The following is a 19,322-nucleotide window of genomic DNA, read 5'->3' on the forward strand; positions in this document are numbered from 1 at the left end:
TTATAAGCCCAAGATTCAGACTCCTGAGGCAGGCCATAGTGGAGAAACATGTACGTGTCGAATCTTGATCAATGCAATAAAGATATTGAGCACCACAGGTCACCTTTGTTGTTTTTCTTGCCTTTCTATCTTGGAAAGGTAGTATCTCCTGTTTTGTTGTGATTTGACAAAGTACCTCATGAAAGACTTCTGAGGAAATTAGAAAGTCATGGGATATGAGGTAATATCCTATTATGGATTAAGAAATGGTTGAAAGACAGAAAACAGAGAGTGTGTTTAAATAGTCAATATTCTCAATGGAGAAGGGTAAATAGTAGGGTTCAGTAAATCTTATAAACAAATAACCCACACAGCTAGGATTCAATTTAACATATAAGCAAAAAGCTGTAAAAAAAATCTTAATAGTGAAAACTAGCTATAGCAGGCCCATAGGTGTTCAGGAGGAAAAGCCTCTGAGCCCTGTTAGGGAGAAAGCCCTCTTCTAACTAGAAAGAACAAACCTCACAGGCATAAAAACCTCCATTTGACCACAAGGACAAGTGAAATAGGTACACAGTTAGTAGAACTCTTAACAGGCACTATTCATTCAAGGCAGTCACTGTGCCAAACATTAAAGAAGTAACAATAAACTTATCTTGAAATGTGTGGAAAGGCAGCCAGAGTCCTATCCCCACCAACAATGGCCAAACATTTCGCCTCATGGATGCATCAGGGACTGAGGAAAGCAGGGCCTGCAAAAACAAGAACAATCAGTGTTTTCAATCGGCACTCCTGTGCTGTTTTTCCAGGCTGACTCACAAGTATTCAGTAAAAGAAGTTGGCTTACATCAGCCAAGCAGAATATCTGTTGTAGTCAAGGCATATATTGGGATCACTTCTTCCTTCTTTTCCCCTGGGCCTGCTTAACCCAACTCTGGCCCTATTCATATTTCCTGGCAGCAACTTCCCTGACTCCACCCCTCCCATGTCACTTTCCCCTAGGGAGGAGCTATATAAGTCAAGGTAGCTCTGTCAATGTGAGGGAGTATCCTGCAGGGAGAGTGGTAACATCCTATAGACTTCCTCACAAATACAGTATGTATGTGCTATCTGACCTAGTGCTATCAGACCAGAATGATGTTTAGTCGGCTCCTTCATTGTAAAAATATGTACATTCCTTGACTTTAAAGTATTCATTTGACTCTAACAATCTTGAGAAGTAAATTTTGAATCCTAGCATAGTTTTGTCTTTCTTTATTTTCAGGTACTCTTCCAATCAACTACTTAGGAAACTTTTTATTATTGTTGATACCCTGGGAGGCTACCGCCTGGACAGCCTCTCTATTCTGGACAGGGTGAACAATGAATACTGGTTAGAAGAGGGCAAAGGACTTTCCTTCTATCACCTGAAGGTAATATTTTCAGAATTTGTATTAACCCTTTCCAAGCTAAATTCAGGAGAATGCAACAAATAAAGAGTTAAAAATGGAATACAAGAGCCTGGTGATATAAAATAGTATTTCTCATGCTGGTCCTGGAGTACCCCTGGTTTTCAGGATATCCATAGTAAATACATATTATATGGATTTGTGTGTCCTGCTTCTACTGCATGTAAATCTGCCTCACAGATATCATTGTGCATATCCTGAAAACCAGATGGGCTGGGGCAGTGGTAATTAATTTTTAAGCTAAGTTTCAAGTTTTTCAAGTTTTATTAGGATTTTATATACCGCCTATCAAGGTTATCTAAGCGGTTTTACAATCAGGTACTCAAGCATTTTCCCTATCTGTCCCTAAGCCACCTAGGATTCTAATGAACTGAAGGAGAGTCATCAAATATTTTCTCATGCAGGGCCAATGTGTGTTAATTGACATCCATTCCTACCAGCTCACTTAAAAAGTTTATTAGGGGGTATCCTTGAGGTTGTGAGCATTTCCAAATGCATTCTCATTTGTCTATTGAGAAATGTGTTGTCCGTCAAGCATGTAGCTCTTCTCCCAACCCACTTTACCTCTTCTGTCCTGAGCCTAGTTATAGAGGTACAGTAGCAGGACCCCCCCCCCCCCGAAAGACAATGGGGGTCACCCCCAGGTTTTGCATTGAAGAACACTGGTTTGGAAGGTACTCCAGAACCAATTTGAGAAACACTGACTTAGAGGAGTAAATGGAAATCTGTGAGAAGAGACAACACATTCAAGATTATCAGTCCATTATAATGAATTTATTTATGTATGTGATTTTAACAATGTACATGCCATATGAGAAATAAGAAAATGGGTCATTCTAACTAGTCCACATCAAGATGAGGCAAAGATATTTCAACACAGTAAGCTATAATGAAGAACATCTCCCCCATATTCTACAAGTAGCCTGAAGTTAGGTGCCAATTGTGTGTGTAAGTCATAGAATACAAGCTTTTGCACATGTGATTGTTATAGTTATGCACATAAATTCTTGCTGTGCATTCAATGGTATTCTGTGCATAGGCATGCAACTCACTTACCCCCTCTTTTACTAACGCATAGTGTGGGTTTTAGCGCTGGCAGTGGTGGCAACTGTTCCGACGCTCTTAGGAATTGTATGAGTGTCGGAGCAGTTATCGCCGCTGCCGGCACTAAAACCCATGCTATGCGTTAGTAAAATAGGAGGTTAGATAGGAATTCTATAAATGGCACTCAGAAATCAACACCAGAATCTATAAAGGAAGCATGTCCTTTATAGATTCACATTTAGCGCTGATTCCTGCGCCTAACTTTGCATGCCAGACTTACACCATCTGAAAACTGGTGTAAATGCTGATGCCCAAGTTAGGTGTGCTGAGGCAGCATTCTTATCAGAATGCTCCTGATACGCCCATCCCCCTTTAGAGTTGGCACCCAATTATTGACTTTAATTGGTTTGTTAACCAATTAATTTGCATGTGCATCTCAGGAGCATGCCCAAATTTTGGCACCCAAAACTAGGTGTCATATATAGAATCTAGGGGTTAGCATGTAAATGTGAGAAGATTTGTAACATGGCTGAGGCTTAAGTAGGGCATGGGCAGGTCCCACATTTATACATGTAGCTTGCAGAATACTGTAAATTACACACTAAGAAGCCTTAGTTAGGTGCACACATTTATGCCTAAAGGTTGGTGTTTAAATGCCAACTTAACATTAGTATTCTATTATGAAATCTGGATGCCCAGATGCTGTTATAGAATTAGCATTTGGCATACTGCATCTTGGCATCTAACCTTTGCCGCTCTTTATATATTTGTCCCCTATGTGAGTTATAAATAATTCAAACCAATCCTCATCAGCATATTTATCTGAACTAACTCCTCAACTACAAGAAGCTTTCTCAGCCATGGTGGCAGTATCTTCATATTCTATCAAGAGTAGCTCCAACTGTGCATGGTCATATATTGCTTGCTAGCCTATGTGACTAAACATTTGGAAGAAAACTTGAGGGAAAAGATTGTACCAGCCTTCAATTGCACGAGACTTCAACTGTAGAACATTCTTCCTGCAGAGTTGAAACATTTGGAAATATCTGAATTTTAGCTCTACAAAAAACAGCATCATTCTTTTTCAATAAGAATTCAGAGTGTAATATTTAGTCTGTGGCTTGTAAGCCTCTTAAGCCACTGGCTGAGTTAAACCCAGATATTTAATGCTAGGGCATACACAGCTGTCGCCATTGAATATCCAGGCATTTGTACTGACTCAGAAACTAACTGGTGACCAGTTTACTTAGCATGAATAACCCCCTTTTACTAAACCACAGTTTAGTAAAACTATTCTCCCCCCCCTCCCTTTTACTAAATTGCGATAGTGGTTATTAGTGCAGGGAGCTGCACTGAATGCTCTGCGCTGCTCCCGACGCTCATAGAGTTCCTATGTATACCATTCAGTCCAGGTGATTTATCACGCTTTAACCTGTCAATTTGGCTTAGTACGTCTTTCAGGTTCACTGAGATTTCTTTCAGTTCCTCCACATCTTCACCCTTGAAAAACATTTCTGGTTCAAGTAGATTTGTTACATCTTCTTCCATAAAGGCTGAAACAAAGAATTCATTCAGTTTCTCTGCTGTGGCTTTATCCTCCCTGAAAGCCCCTTTTGCTCATTGATCATCCAATGGTCCCACTGATTCTCTCACAAGTTTTCTGATTTTGATTCACCTTAAAAAATTGTTACTATGAGTTTTTGCCTCTTTTGCAAATTTCTCTTCATATTCTTTTTTAGCTTTCTTTATCAATGCTTTGTAACTAACTTGCCAGTGCTTATGTCTTTTCTTATTTTCTTCATTTGTGTCCTTTTTCCATTCTTGAGGGATGTTTTTTTCTTGGCTCTAATAGCCTCTTTCACCTCATCTTTTAGCCGATTCTTAAACAATTTAAGATTCTGGCATTGATTTTTAAAATTCTTTATGAATAACAACTCCTTTGTTTAGCTGTAACCTTAAAAGTTCATGTGCCAGGACATCCTTTATGGTCAAGTAATCAAGCATTACTTGATGTTCCAGGTTTTAAATAAATAAGACTTGAGCTGTACAGAAACTCAATTTTTATGGTTGTGGAACTTCAGTTATGAAATACACTCCTAAAGAAATTAAGAGTGATTGAATCTCTGAGCATTTTTAGGAAATGTTTAAAAACATATTTGTTTTCATAGGCATTCTGATGAGATTTAAATGTTTCAGATATGTTAGATGTGAAACACTGAATCTGTATTTGTAAATGTTTTGAGAAATGTTATGTATTTTACATATGTACAAGTGTTATAAACCACTTAGGCTTGTAGATTTCTGGTACAGTGGTGCCTCGCATAACGAACGCCTCGCACAGCGAACGCTGCGCACAACGAACTTCATGTCTTGCTTCCTACAACGAACTTCGTTTCACACAACGAAGTCGCCCGAGCTGCATCCTTCCGCGCAGGCACTGCACTTAACTGCCCTCTCTCCGCCTGGCTCCCTGTGCAGTGGCGGACCGTCGGCTCGCAGGGGCCCGGCGCCTACTGCTGATGCATTGGGGGGGCGGAGCTACTCTCGCCGCTTCCCCGATGCTAGAAAAATAACAGCTTTGTTCTCTCTCACCATTGGCATTCTGTTTACATATTGAAAGAAACAGGAAAAAAAAAGCTTATCCATTAAGACCATTTTGTAATAAGTATAAACTAGTATTATAGACAGAATGATCTGCCCAAGGAAATGGACAACATTTTCAACCATGCAGGCATTTAAAAAATGAACAGTTAAGTCCCAGTTTTTGCCGCTGAGACTCTGCCCTCTCTCACTGTAAAATTAGACTCTACTTAGTCTGTCTTTAAATTTAAAAAATGTGTGTTGTTTTAAAAAACAATTATGTTTTTAGATGTATCTAAATAAAAATAATAACAAAATATTTATCTTTTTTATGTCATCTTAGCATATTTTATGCTACAGAACAAATTATTTTTTTTAACATGTATTGTTATGGGAAAACGCGTTTCACATAACGAACTTTTCGCATAACAAACTTGCTCCTGGAACGAATTAAGTTCGTTGTGTGAGGCACCACTGTATATAAGAAATTTTTAAATTAAATAAATTCCTCTCCTTTCCACCTTTGTTAATATGTGGAATACATCTAGTCTGGGTTTCCACAATGGTATTTTTAAATAATGACCACACCCAGTATACAGTCTTAACCTTTGCCACTGATCCTTTTAGCTTCTTTTTAGCCATTTTCCCCCTCCTTTACAAAGCTGTGCTAGCATTTTTAGCACCAGCTGCAGCAGTAATAGCTCAGACACCCTAGGATGTCCCTGCTGGTGTCAACTAATTTACAGGTACAGGGGGGTTTGGGATGGTGTGGGGGGTTTGGGAGGCATCCAGTGGCAGCAGAGAGTAGGCATTCATCCTGCCAATTTTTATATAGGAAGGGGAACGGGAAAAGGGCTGGGTCAGTTCAGCAGGGGGGAGGATTCTTCTGGGGAGGGTATGTATGGGGGGTTCATGTAGGCAGAAGGGAGTGGTCATCCCTTCTCTGGATTTTAGATGGTGCAGGTGGTTTCCCCGGTGCCAGGAGGTAGTAGGCATTCCTCCTGCCAATTTTGACTGGTGCATGGGGAGGGTTCTGTGGTGGCAGGAGGGAGTGTGCATCCCTCCTGTCTCTATTCTGTTTCTGGGGGGGAGAGGTCATGGGTGGGGAAGTGTCATTGGGGAGGGCCAACACAGACATTTATTTTATTTTTTTAGTTCAATCTGTATTAAGTTTTAACACTTACAGAATAAACCAACAAATATATCATAACATATTGTTAATAATCTCCTAATGTAAGTATAATTATAACACAACAATATCTTATCCCCCTCATCTCTCTCTTACCCAAACCCCAACCTCCCACCCACCTTTACCCAACCCCCACCCTCTGTCCCTTCCATTTCTCTGGCAGGTCATTCATACTATCACACATACTATTTAACAAAACCATCCAAACGGCTCCACGCATCTTTAAACGAGGTCATATTACCAGACCTTTCAGCTAAGTTAGCTTCATATCTATAAAAGAGACATATTGTGTCCCACCAAAAGTGATAATTTAGAAGTGTAAGGTCTTTTTATTTCTAGCCAGTATCAAAATCAGTTTATTTTTATTTACTGTCAACAAAGTTGTTGATGTATGTTCCACATATCACCATATGATAAAGGCATATGGATTTCCAATATACTTTGTATTTTGACCCAAACCTCTTGCCAGAATGATTGAACCAGTGGGCAGTAAAACAAAAGATGGTCCAATGTCCCCACTTCTTTTTTGCAGCTCCAGCATACATTAGATTTACTGGCATCCAATTTCTGTGAATTAACCGGTATCCAAAGTGTTCTGTGAAGCATGAAATAAAGAGTCTGTCGTAAAGATGCAGAAGCCGTATCTACAGACATTTTTTAATGGGGCAGATATTGTACATGTGTAACACACACACATCTGTGCCATTAAAAAACAAAAACAAAAACCCTAAAAAGCCCTAACAGCTGAGTAGCAAGAGGCTGCTTTGGAGCTTCCTCTGACGCTCAGCTGTTCGGGTTCCCCCAAACTTGCTCTGTGCATGTGTCTTTTGTCGCTTTCAGAGCAACTGGTGGGATGGGATTACGGTGAACCTCCACGCAAATCATTTGCATAGAAACTTATTAGAACATTAATCACTGTTCCAAAAAGATAATCGGCCAACAGCAACTCACACAGTTTTAATGACCGTGTTTTGTGCATCTATAACCAGAGTCAGCATGAGTTCAGCCTTGCCTCACCAACCTGGTTGACTTCTTTGAAGGTGTGAATAAACATATGGATAAAGATGAGCCAGTTGATGTATTGTATCTAGATTTTCAGAAAGCTTTTGATAAAGTTCCTCATGAAAGGCTCTTGAGAAAATTAAAGAGTCATGGGATAGGTGGCAAAGTTCAGTTGTGGATTAAGAATTGGTAATCAGATAGAAAACAGAGGGTAGGGTTAAATGGTCATTTTTCTCAATGGAGGAGGGTAAACAGTGGAGTGCTACAGGGATATGTACTGGGACTGTGCTATTTAATTTATTTATATATGATCTAGAAATTGGAACAACAAGTGAGGTGATTAAATTTGCAGATGATACTAAACTTCAAAGTTAAAAAGCATGAGGAATGTGAAAAATTGCAGGTGGACCTTAGAAAATTAGAAGACTGGGCATCAAAATTGCAGATGAAATTTAATGTGGAAAAATGCAAAGTGATGCACATTGTCTTCTGGCGCAAACCTCCTACCATTTTCATCACTCTCCTCCGGACCGCTTCAAGTCTTCTTATGTCCTTCGCCATATACGGTCTCCAAAACTGAACACAAGAAAGATATAGCAGCACTAGAAAAGGTTCAAAGAAGAGTGACTAAGATGATAAAGGGGATGGAACTCCTCTCATATGAGGAAAGACTAAAAAGGTTAAGGCTCTTCAGCTTGGAAAAAAGATGGCTGAGGGGAGATATGATTGAAGTCTATAAAATCCTGAGTGGAATAGAACAGGTAAAAGTGGATCAATTTTTCACTCTGTCAAAAATTACAAAGAGTAGGGGACACTCAATGAAGTTACAGGGGAATCCTTTTAAAACCAATAGGAGGAAATTTTTTTCACTTAGAAAATAGTTAAGCTCTGGAATGCATTGCCAGAAGCTGTGGTAAGAGCTGATAGTGTAGCTGGTTTTAAGAAAGATTTGGACAATTTCCTAGAGGAAAAGTCCATAGTCTGTTATTGAGAGAGACATGGGGGAAGCCTCTGCTTGCCCTGGATTGGTAGCATGGAATGTTGCTACTCCTTGGGTTTTGGCCAGGTACTAGGGATCTGGATTGGCCACTTTGAGAACGGGCTATTCTTATGTTTTAGAGTTAAAAATAAAGACAGACTAAATGCAGTTGATGTACAGGAACCATGCAGTATTACAGCTACAGGTTGAAGGCAACAACCAGAAAGTATGAAAACATTGAGAAATAATAATGAGACACTTCCGTAGCATTGTTTTGGAGGTTTTTTTTTTCTCTCTTCAGTCTAAACACAGCTTTCTTCTGTACATATCCTATAGATCAAGTCATTGAGCTGGCTTTGATGCGAGGTACTGCAAGTGTAGACAGAGCTTTTCTGTTAATGCAGTTGCTGACTCCTGTTTGGCATCAGTGAGATGTTATTCAATGTGTCTGGTGTTCATGTTACTATAATCGATGTAAACTGTTTAGTTTTTTGTAAACAGTATTAAAAAGTTTTAAATTCTACTGACAGGTGTGCTTATTCTCTTGGGATTTTCATTGCTTCTGTTCCCTGCAGCTCTTGTGCTCTCTGTGCTTCAGGATGACCTGGAACAGGAGGGCATATTTCAACCTTCTGTCAAGCTGTGCATGTGCTGCCTTTGTGAAGCTGCTCAGTTGACTTCAGGTCTACAGGCCAGGGGGGCTCAAAATTGAAACGGAAATACGTCTAAAAACCGGCCTAAATTGGCATTTAGATGATCAGTGAGACAAGTCGTCCAAGTGCTGATAATTGAACCAGGTTTTAGATGTATCTAAAAATGGCTTAGGCCTTCACAGTGCTGCAGTATGCCCAGATCTAAAAGAGGCATTTTAGGAGGAGTGGTGAGGGTGGGCCTCCTAGACTTAGTCATACTGCATGTATAACTGAAAGTTTTAACAACACTGCCTGGCTAACACTGCCAACACTGCCTGGCTGGAGCATAGGAAACAAAGAGTGGGGGTAAATGGATAATACTCGGACTGGAAGAATGTCACCAGCGGGGTGCCGCAGGGCTCGGTGCTTGGACCCGTGTTCTTCAACATCTTTATACATGATCTGGACAATGATATGATGAGTAATTAAATTTGCAGACAATATGAAGTTATTCAGAGTAGTGAAGACACAGGGGGATTGTGAAGATCTAGAAAGTGACATAATCAAGCTTGAGAAATGGGCATTGACATGGCAAATTAGGTTCAACGTGGATAAGTGTAAAGTGATGCATTTCGGTAACAAAAATCTCATGCACGAATACAGGATGTCTGGGGTGGTACTTGGAGAGACCTCCTGGGAAAGAGACTTGGGAGTTCTTTTTGACAAGTCAATGTAGCCATCTGCACAATGCGCTGCGGCGGCAAAAAGGGTGAACAGAATGCTAGGAATGATAAAGAAAGGGATCATGAACAGATCAGAGAAGGTTATCATGCCACTGTACTGGGTCATAGTATGCCCTCACCTGGAGTACTGCGTCCAGCACTGGTCCCCGTACATGAAGAAGGACATGATACTACTTGAAAGAATCCTGAGAAGAGCGACTAAAATTGTTAAGGGGCTGGAGGAGTTGCCGTACAGTGAGAGATTGGAGAAACTAGGCCTCTTCTCCCTTGAAAAGAGGAGACATGATCGAAACATTCAAAATACTGAAGGGAATAGACTTAGTAGATAAAGACAGGCTGTTCACCCTCTCCAACGTAGGGAGAATGAGAGGGCACTCTCTAAAGTTGAAAGGGGATAGATTCTGTACAAACATAAGGAAGTTCTTTTTCACCCAGAGAGTGATGGAGAGCTGGAACGTTCTTCCGGAGTCTGTTGTAAGGGAAAACACCCTCCAGGGTTTAAAGACTAAGCTGGACAAGTTCCTGCTAAACTGGGACGTAAGCAAGTAAGGCTGGACTCATGTAGAACACTGGTCTTTGACCTGGGGCCGCCGCGTGAGTGGACTGCCGGGCATGATGGACCACTGGTCTGACCCAGTAGCAGCAATTCTTATGTTCTTATGTTGTGACTTAGGCCATCTAAAACCAGGTCTAAGTCACAAGAAGGTATCCAAAGTGACCAGATAACCACTGCAGGGACAAAGTACAGACCCCTACATACTACCCCAGTGATCACTGACCCCCCCCCCTCCCACCAACATAAAATTCACAATAAAAACGTCACATATCTGCCTCCAGAACATCAGCACCTGGCAGCCTGGCATAGGAAAGCCTAGTAGAGCTGCACAGAGGTGGCTTAAGTGGTCTGGGGGGTGGGCTAGTGAACTATAGAGAGGAGGACGAAACAGGCACGAAGTGTGAGATAATAAAATTTGCGGACGATACAAAACTATTTAGTGGAGCTGGGACTAAAGAGGAATGTGAAGAATTGCAAAGGGACTTAAACAAATTGGGGGAATGGGCGGCGAGATGGTAGATGAAGTTCAACGTTGAGAAATGTAAAGTATTGCATGTTGGAAACAGAAACCCGAGGTACAACTATACGATGGGAGGGATATTATTGAATGAGAGTAACCAAGAAAGGGACTTGGGGGTAATGGTGGACATGACAATGAAGCCGACGGCACAGTGCGCAACAGCCGCTAAGAAAGCAAATAGAATGCTAGGCATAATCAAGAAGGGTATTACAACAAGGACAAAAGAAGTTATCCTGCCATTGTATCGAGCGATGGTGCGCCCGCATCTGGAATACTGCGTCCAATATTGGTCTCCGTACCTTAGGAAAGATATGGCGTTACTCGAGAGGGTTCAGAGGAGAGCGACACGCTTGATAAAAGGGATGGAAAACCTCTCATACGCTGAGAGATTGGAGAAACTGGGTCTCTTTTCCCTGGAGAAGAGGAGATTTAGAGGGGATATGATAGAGACTTATAAGATCATGAAGGGCATAGAGAGAGTAGAGAAGGACAGATTCTTCAAACTTTCGAAAAATAAAAGAACAAGAGGACACTTGGAAAAGTTGAAAGGGGACAGATTTAAAACGAATGCTAGGAAGTTCTTCTTTACCCAACGAGTGGTGGACACCTGGAATGCGCTTCCAGAGGGCGTAATAGGGCAGAGTACAGTACAGGGGTTTAAGAAAGGATTGGACAATTTCCTGCTGGAAAAGGGGATAGAAGGGTATAGATAGAGGATTACTGCACAGGTCCTGGACTTGTTGGGCCACCGCGTATGTGGACTGCTGGGCACGATGGACCTCTGGTCTGACCCAGCAGAGGCATTGCTTATGTTCTTATTAGGACCCAGGCCCATAAGCCACTCTAACCACTGTATGCATGGTGAAACATATGTACCCCCCCCCAAAAAAAACCCCAAACCCTTATGTACTGCCATATAAGTGGCACCTATAGCCATAAGGAGTGGTAGACAGGTGGGTGTTTTGGGGGGCTCACCATGACCTATAAGGTTGTAGTGGTGAGATGTATATGTAGCACCCTTTTTGTGAAGTTCACAGCAATACCTTATAAGGTACCCCACTACTCTGATACAATGTTTGAGTGTCCAGTCCATCACTTTGCTGACCCTCCCCACATCCAAAGGGTCTTTTTCTAGGCATTTTTGACTTGGCTGAATTTTTGGACAAAAATGGTGTATAAAGATAGACAACTTAGCGGTATGGACGATCTGATGGCTAGACATACAGTTATGTTTATGTTTTATTAACATTTGATATACCGCTTAAGCATATTACAGATCTAAGCGGTTTACAATAAAATACAGGTACTTAGAACTTCCCTATCCTGAAGGCTCACAATCTAGCTAAAGTACCTGAGTAAACAGGTTATATATTTAAAACAGGTTATATCTTTAAAAAAGATATAACAAAATTCCAAGAATTGTGAGGGAAAGGTACAATTCAAATAATAATAATAATTTTAAAAAGATAAAAGAAATAAAAAGAATAAAGTTAAAATATACAAATAAGTTTAAGAAATTGGAGCAAAATAAATTCCAATCTGGTGCTAAGTCCAATCATTAATCCGGTTTTGAAAAAAAAATAAAAATATGTTGGACGTATTTTTTGAAAAAGGACTTTTTCCCATGTCCAACTTTGGGCGACTAACGACTTAGGCCTAAAACAGACTTAGATGTATCTTTTGATTATGCCCCTCCAAGTGTTCATACAGTCTCCTATCAATGGTTTTTCATATGTGCTGAGTCCCCAGTATTCAACGCAGACAAATCTCTTGCAGCTATCTTGAGTTAAAAGCTTGCCACTTACGTGTGTTGAAGTTTTTTCATACTCATTGTATCAATCATACAGGGTTGTAGTTACTTGGTTGCAAAGATGTCTTCAGTTTCCTGGACATGAGATGCTGTCCTTGCTCTCTAGTGGTATGTTACTCCAATGCAGTATATCTTGCCATGGATCTTCATCTCACTTTTTGCTTTCTGGCATAGGTTCTTTAATATCTTTCCTTTCCCCCTTACTCCTATTGTTTTCTTGAACTTGCTTTTTCTTAATATGCTTCAGCAACAATTGGTCTTGTGTGAATGATTTCTTTCCTATTCAACAATTGTAGTTTCTTTCTATCTCTGCTGTTTCATTATCTAAGTGTAAACCACTTTGATCTGCAAGTTGACATAACATGGTATATCAAGCCTAAATAAACTATGCACCATAAACAGATTCAGCTTGGTAATGTTATAACATGTCTAGAAAGCTTTTTTAAATTGCATGCAAATAAATTTAAGGCCATTATGTAAATATTACTCAATCAGGTTGTGGCTTCAGCAGAAATGTCTAGGAGCAGTTCAGTTTCCCAGTAGTATGAATAATGATTCACTATCAACAGGAATGCTTTCCCAGCAAAGATAAATAAATCCATGTTAACAGTCTGCCAAGACTACATTGTTATGTTATGTGACATCATTAATATTTCTGCTGCTTATATGTACTGTATATTATTGCAGGTGGAACAAGTACTCTCAGAGCCTTTGTTCTCACCTTGCATGTTCAAAAAGTTTTATTTATTTTCAAGTATATAATAAACAACAAGTAATGGTCATTAAGTACAAGCTGGTAACATGCTTCACCACTGATGAAGCTTGAATGGATACATCTTTGATAATTTGAATATAATAATTCTGGACCCTTTGTATAAAATGCCAAAGAAGAAAGTAGATCACAATGGTGGAAGCTTAAACACTTTTTAGCTTCCACCCTTGTGAGCTACTTTCTTTTCTTTTTTTTTTGCTACCTTTTAATCACTCCTTGGTGAGACTGCACCTCAAATATTGTGTGCAAGGTAGAGAGAAGGATAACGAAAATGATAAAAAGGATGGGACAACTTCTCTATGAAGAAAGGCTAAGAAGGCTAGGCCTGTGCAGCTTGGAGAAAAGGCAGCTGAGGGGAAATATGATAGAAATCTATAAAATACAGAGAGTAGTGGAGCAGGGTAGACATGAATCATTTGTTCACTCTTTCCAAAAATACAAGGACTAGGAGGCATGCAATGAATTTACTAAGTAGTACGTTTAAAACAAATTGTAGAAAATATTTCATCACTCAATGTGTGATTAAACTCTGGAATTCATTGCCAGAGAATGTGATAAAAGCAGTTAACTTAGCAGGCTTTTAAAAATAGGTTTGGATAATTTCCTAAAAAAAAAAAAAAAAAAGTCTATAAGCCATTATTAAGATGTACTTGGGAAAATCCACTATCTACTTCTAAGGTAAGCTGCATAAAATCTGTTTTACTCTTTGGGTCTTGCCAGATATTTGTGACCTGGATTGGTTACTGCTGGAAACAAGATACTGAGCTCGATGGACCTTCAGTCTGTCCCACTGTGGCAGCACAATATGTTCTTTTAACCAGTTCTCATTCCACATTCCACAATAGCACACTGCTTCCTGTCCAATGACTTTCTGATATCTTTAGGAGTTGCAAATGAGGTATTTTGTCAATATTTATAGAGAAGGGAATAAATTTATTTATTTATTAAGCCTGTCCTCCCAAAGGAGCCCAGAACGGGTTATAAGAGTAGATTCATACTATAAGCAGGACAAACTTTGGTGGGAAAAACAAAGTTGGTGTACATAGAGGTATAAATTTCAGCTTTTACAGTATAGTTATAACATACAGATTTGGAAATATAGACTTACGGCCTCTTTTACAAAGCTGTGCGGCAACAGCCCCGAAACCCTTTAAATCTCTATGGGCTTCGGGGCCATTAGCGCAGCGCAGCCACTAGCGTGGCTTTGCAAAAGAGGCCATTAGTGGACAAAGGGTGTTTTAAAATTGCAGCATTTTCTGAAGAGACCAGTGGCGTACCTAGCATATGTGACAACTGGGGCCCATCATTTTTTGACACCCCCCATCTATATGAAAAATATGATTTTTAGTAACAATCTACATATCGCACAACAAGAGTGTACCTAGGAAAAGGCAGCATCTTAAACACTGCAGTGAGCACTAGAACACCAACACATACATTTTAAAACTAAACAAACCAGATCCTGCACAGTCAATTGATCCTGTACAGTCGATGCTATCAGAAAGCCATGTCCCTTTTATACACACAGACGGATACACCCTTGCCCAATATGGAATAATCACAAACTAAAAATAGAAATATGTAGACAAAAGTTAAACTGAATTGCCAAGAAACCAGACTTTGCATACAATGCAACACCACAACAACACAAAAACAGTAATACATGTCCTCTAATACTGTGCAAAATATAAAGACAGTACATGTAAATTTGAAAAAAATGATACATAACAATCACCACTTTACAAACTAACAAATAAAAATAAAACAAATAATGAGAAATAAGAAAATACCATTTTATTGGACTAAACCCCCTAAGCTCGGTCCTCATCCCCACAAGCCACCTGATTCCATCCACCCAAGCCTTGAATTGTTTTATATTGAACTTATTATATTAAAGTATAAAAAGAAACAATATTCTGTACAATTGTCAATTTATAAATCAGCGTCTTCTCCCCACTCTCTCTTCCCCATTTCCCTACAGCGTCCTCAGCCCACTCTCTCTCCACTTTCCTTCAGTGCACGCACATAAAAACAAGCAAGTAATTTTATATCATTTTCATTCTATTCATTCATAGAAATTAAGGGGGGGCGCTGTTGAGCCCACGTGTAATGGCAGCTTGACTGTGAAGCTCCTGCACCCAACTGCAGAATCGAGATTAGCAGCACAGCTACAGCGAGTGAAATCGCAAAACTAAAACCGAGCAGGCAAGATTAAACACTTATCTACCGAAATCGCTAATTTTCGGGGCTTGAATGGCGGACAAAAAGGTAAACAAACGCCACAAACCTGATCCCCCGTCGCCCTCAAAAACACCGTTGCCGGGTCCCGGTCCCGAAACCGGAAGTAACGCTGAAATACTCGCTGAGCTTCGCGAGTTGAAAAATCTTGTGTCTGATACCAAATCGGCTACTGAAGAAATAAATGAGAAGCTAACAACCTTAACATCTGACTTTTCTCAGCTACAGACAAGAGTTCTCTCTCTGGAAACTAAGATGGATGCCACCACTCTGCACATGGCTGAGCTGAGAGCTCAGACCAGAAAAATTGCTCTTTTAGAATCTGAGATGGAAGATAGCAATAATAGATCTCGGCGCTGTAACATCCGTCTCCTTGGGCTCAAGGAAGGGGCTCACGACCGTGACCTAATCAAATATCTGGAGGATTGGATCCCTAAAATATTAGACCTTACTTTTACACGTGAGTTTGAAATTGAAAGGGCCCATAGAGTGCCCTCCTCAAAGAACCCAAATGATCGCTACCCCCGACCGGTGGTCCTTAAGCTCCTTCGTTATCAGCATGTCCTGGATGTCATGCAGCGTGCCAAGATTAGAGCCCCTGTGAAACATGAGGGTGACAACATATTATTTCTGCCAGATCTGAGTAAATCCACTGCAGCACGCAGAAAAAAACTTCTCTCATACCGGCCCCAGCTGAAGCAGCTAAATGCTAAATTTGGTATGCTGTATCCGGCCAGGATGAGAGTTACTCTCCATAATCAAACAAAAGATTATACTAATCCTGAGGATCTGGCCGCATTCATTGAATTGCAGTCTCCCACTCCTATTCATCAGGTTTGACTGTTATGGCTGCTCGGCTGCTTCATCAAACATGTCTGTGTGATGTTATCTTGCTGTCTGTATTAATACACTAAAGTTCAGTTGCATGTATGAGTCTTTTACTAGTTATAAAAATGTTTTACTCAGCTTTGGCATTCATGCTTTCAATGTATGATTTTTTACTGTATCTTTATATGGGTGCTTTGCCTTTCTAGCTGCTGTTTTCACTCTCACAGTGCACATGGGAATTATATTGTGTGACTTTAGGTCATGTTTTAGTTATTATGGTCCTTCACAGTTGCTGGTCATAAAGTATGCTAACAAATTTTTTTCTTCAAGGTTGCGCAGCAGTTCATTCATAATGTATCATCTAGTTGTCTCTTTAACACAGGTCAAAATCAAATTTTTTGTTAATCATATAGTCATTTCTCATGTCTCTTAAATGTATTTCCTTAAATGCCAAAGGGCTGAACAACTCAATCAAACTGAAAAAAATACTACTATACCTGGACCAACTAAAACCGGACGTCATTATGCTACAAGAGACTCATCTGGATAAAGCGGCATCTGACAAGGTACGCTTAGCGTGGGCTATGCCTGTTTTCTCATCGCCTGCGATAGAGAAAAAGGGGGGAGTTATGATTTTGATCCGTAACTTGCAAGATCTTACTGTCATATCTTCCTCACACGATTTACAGGGAAGATGGGTCAAGGTTACCATCACATATGGTGGGCAGAGGTTCACTTTGTTTAACTTGTATGGTCCAAATATGGACAATCCTGATTTCTTCCATGGAATTGCCTCATCAGTTTTGCAGGATCCTGATTCTCATCTGATACTGGGAGGTGACTTTAACATGGTTTTGAACCCGGATATTGATAGAAATTCCCAATATAGATATAAAAAAACCAAATCGTGGTTTGCCCTTCAACATATGATCTCAGACCTCCACCTAGTAGACATATGGAGATCCACTCATGGCTCTGCAAGGGATTACACATTCTATTCCAATCCTCACATGTCCTACTCTCGGATTGATTTCTTTTTAATCAACAAGTCATTATGCGACTCAATCACCTCTGCAGAAATTTTACCCATATCAGTTTCAGATCATGGTGCCATCTCAATCCAAATCAAATGTAACTCTAACAAACCACTTCACCGCCAATGGCGTTTTAACTCCTCTTTACTTCAAGATAATCAATTCAAACTAAATGTACGCAAGGCTATTGAGGAATACTTCATCTTTAACTCACCGGAACATACTTCCTGGATTACCTGCTGGGACGCCTTCAAGGCGTATATTAGGGGAGTTATTATCTCACTTGCAGCAAATGCAAAGAAGATCCAAAGGGAAACCTCTCTGCAGTTGGAAACTGACATTAAGGAATTGGAATCAAAACATCAAAGTAATCCTACGGATGTCACAACTCTCATTGGACTGGCGAAGGCTCGTTTTCTCTATAACTCCACGCTCAGTAAAGAAGCCGCAAACTCGGTGTTTCATCAGTCTGCCTCATACTTTGCCGACAACAACAAGTGTGGTCACTTGCTGGCCTCTTATCTTAAAAAAAGATCGGAAAAAAAGAATATTGCTGCTATTGAATTAGATAATGGAGACATTTTAACTACTAACAATGACATCTCTCAAGCTTTCAAATCTTTTTATGAAACGTTATACACTTCTGAACTGGTCGACAATGAGCCTGACTCACAATTCCTGGATGACCTCTCTCATCCTACATTAACGCAAGATGATAATATCAAATTGGATGAACCCTTGAATCTAACAGAGCTTTCACAGGTGATAAATTCCATGGCATCTAATAAGGCTCCCGGGCCGGATGGGCTTACTGTGGAGTTCTATAAAGAATTTCAGGATGTGCTTAACCCTTACTATCTACGTTTTCTTCTTTCCGTCATTGAATCGGGTCAAATACATGGATCATTTACTGAAGCCCATATCATAGTCCTCCCAAAACCAGAAAAAAATCCTCGCTCTATTTCAAATTACAGGCCTTTATCTCTCATAAACGTAGACGCAAAGATTTATGCTAAACTTCTTTCAAATAGGCTGCAAGGTGTTATAGCCAAACTAATCAGTTCGGATCAAAGTGGTTTTATTAATGGGAGGCTCGCCACAGACAACTCAAGAACTTTTTCACACATCATTGCACAATCTCAGGACCGCCGCCAAGACCTTATTGCGGTGGGGCTAGATGCAGAGAAGGCCTTTGATCGTGTCGAATGGGGTTTCTTATTTAAAGTGTTGGATTGGTATGGATTCTCTGCAGATTTCATCAAGAAGATCAGAATACTCTACTCATTCCCATCTACAAGAACATATATAAATGGAACGTTGTCATCCACATTCCACCCTTCCCGTGGCACTCGTCAAGGATGCCCGTTATCCCCTTTGCTGTTTGATCTGGTATTGGAACCCCTACTAATTTCGATCCGTGACAATAAATCCATTGTAGGGTTCAAGCTAAGAGACACTCAGACTAAAATCTCGGCGTATGCTGACGACATACTCCTCTACATTTCTCCTGCTTCGTTCCCACATCTATTAACTTCGATCCGGCAATACTCAGACATCTCCGGATATAAATTGAATATGAGCAAGACACTGGTCATGCCTCTCAACTGCCCAGAAGTTAAGCCTGAGGTGGAAAAGTTTGGAGTTCAATGGTCTGCCACAAAAATGAAATACCTAGGTGTCTTTTTTGGACCCTCATTAGAAGAAACTACTCAACTCAATATTGAATACTTACTAATGATTGCTCGACACACAACATCAGTCTGGTCTCCGCTAAAACTATCATGGTGGGGCAGATTAGAGTCGGTGCGCATGATGATTGTTCCAAAAATCAATTACGTATTGAACATGCTGCCGTTCTTTTTGCCTCGCTCCTTCTACAACACCTTGGACTCTATTCTCACACAATTTATATGGAATAAGAAGCAGCCTCGTATTGCTCTCAAAAAATTGAAATTGACAAAGGAAGAA

The 19,322-nt window shown here is 40.2% G+C and overlaps 1 protein-coding gene across 1 annotated transcript in view; it reads left to right on the top strand.

The window, feature by feature from the left end:
• The window catches only part of MAB21L4 (mab-21 like 4), a 131,159-nt gene that overhangs the window by 85,562 nt on the left and 26,275 nt on the right, over positions 1-19,322 (top strand). Inside the window, exon 3 of the mRNA XM_033959485.1 lies at positions 1,244-1,391. Coding sequence (XP_033815376.1) covers positions 1,244-1,391 — 148 coding nt within the window. The remainder of the gene's footprint in view (positions 1-1,243; positions 1,392-19,322) is intronic.

The sequence above is a fragment of the Geotrypetes seraphini genome, chromosome 9 (assembly GCF_902459505.1).
Source record: "Geotrypetes seraphini chromosome 9, aGeoSer1.1, whole genome shotgun sequence".
Classification (NCBI taxonomy): Eukaryota; Metazoa; Chordata; class Amphibia; order Gymnophiona; family Dermophiidae; genus Geotrypetes; species Geotrypetes seraphini.